The sequence below is a fragment of the Carlito syrichta genome, unplaced genomic scaffold (genome assembly GCF_000164805.1).
Source record: "Carlito syrichta isolate Samal-C Ts95f unplaced genomic scaffold, Tarsius_syrichta-2.0.1 Scaffold143201, whole genome shotgun sequence".
Lineage (NCBI taxonomy): Eukaryota > Metazoa > Chordata > Mammalia > Primates > Tarsiidae > Carlito > Carlito syrichta.
This window is the reverse complement of record NW_007087297.1, coordinates 2,059-3,186: the sequence shown is the minus strand read 5'-3', so window position 1 is coordinate 3,186 and position 1,128 is coordinate 2,059. Positions and strand designations below refer to the sequence as shown.

The following is a 1,128-nucleotide window of genomic DNA, read 5'->3' as shown; positions in this document are numbered from 1 at the left end:
CCTCAGGGGCCTGGACTCCTCGACTGACGGGAGGGCGGCTGGATTAGACTTGGCATGTGGGCCTCGGACCCCCAGGCGTACGCCCCACAGCGGACATCCTGGTGGCTCAGTCCTCCTCCCACGAAGCCCAGACACAGCCTCGGCATCCTTCTCAACACGGGCCCCGGGGGGCGCCCACTCGCGTCAGCAGCCTGACCCGCCTTCCCTGGCCGCTGACCTCCAAGGCCCTTCCCGGCCGCTCACCGTGCTTGACCAGGAACCGCAGAGCCTCCAGCTGCCCGCTCTGGGCGGCCACGAACAGGGGGCTGATGCCGTAGGCGTTCTTGGACTCCACCTTGGCGCCGCTGCGCACCAGAATCTCCATGACTTCCACGTCGTTGCGGGACACAGACTCGTGCAGCGCCGTCCAGCCGCGGTTGCAGCGGTGGTTGGTGTCCGCGTGGTGTTGCACCAGGATGCGCACCGCCTCGGCGTTCTTGAGCTCGCAGGCTGCACGGGGAGAGGGGGTCAGTGCTGGTCGCGCTCGTGGGCTCATCGGCCGCCCACGCAAACACCCGCGGGGTCTGCACGGGGTCCCGCCCCAGCCTGGAACCCCAGAGGCGTGCGAATGCCGGCCCCGCCGTGACGCCGAGGCGGGTGGCACCAGTGCTGCAGGCCCGCCTTCCCAAGCGCCTCCCGGGATTAGCTCCCTCCACCCTCCTGGCTGCCCTCAAGGGGTGTCATGTGGACTGTTTCGCAGGCGGGCAAGGTGGGGCACAGAGAGGGCAAGGGATTGCCCCAGCTCCCACAGACCGTGAGCGCAGACCTGGGATTCAGGCCCAGCTGGTCCTGGGGGACCCGGGGGCATCCCCCCCGCCCCCTCCGGTGTTGGCGGCCTCCCGTCGCCAAAGCTCCCCGGGGCATCTTCCCAGCCGAGGTGTGGACAGGGCCGCCTGGCCCCCGGACCCACCTCTCTCCAGCGCCCGATTTGGGGGAAGGCCTCCCCCCACCCTCCTCCGGAAGCCCTGGCCCTCTCTAGGCCGCTAGGCCAGGCCCCGCCAGGGCTGTGGGTGGCGTCGAAGACGCTCGGGCAGACGCCCAGACCCACCACCCCAGAAGCCTCCTCGTGTCCCGGCGGAGGAGGGAAAG

The 1,128-nt window shown here is 70.5% G+C and overlaps 1 protein-coding gene across 1 annotated transcript in view; it reads right to left on the bottom strand.

Annotated features, from left to right (window-relative positions):
- Nucleotides 1-243: 243 nt before the first annotated feature.
- LOC103251608 (ankyrin repeat and SOCS box protein 2) overlaps nt 244-1,128 on the bottom strand; it is a gene marked incomplete at both ends in the record, with an annotated part of 2,524 nt that continues 1,639 nt past the window's right edge. The window contains one exon of the mRNA XM_008050195.1: nt 244-489. Within this exon, the coding sequence (XP_008048386.1) occupies nt 244-489 (246 nt within the window). The remainder of the gene's footprint in view (nt 490-1,128) is intronic.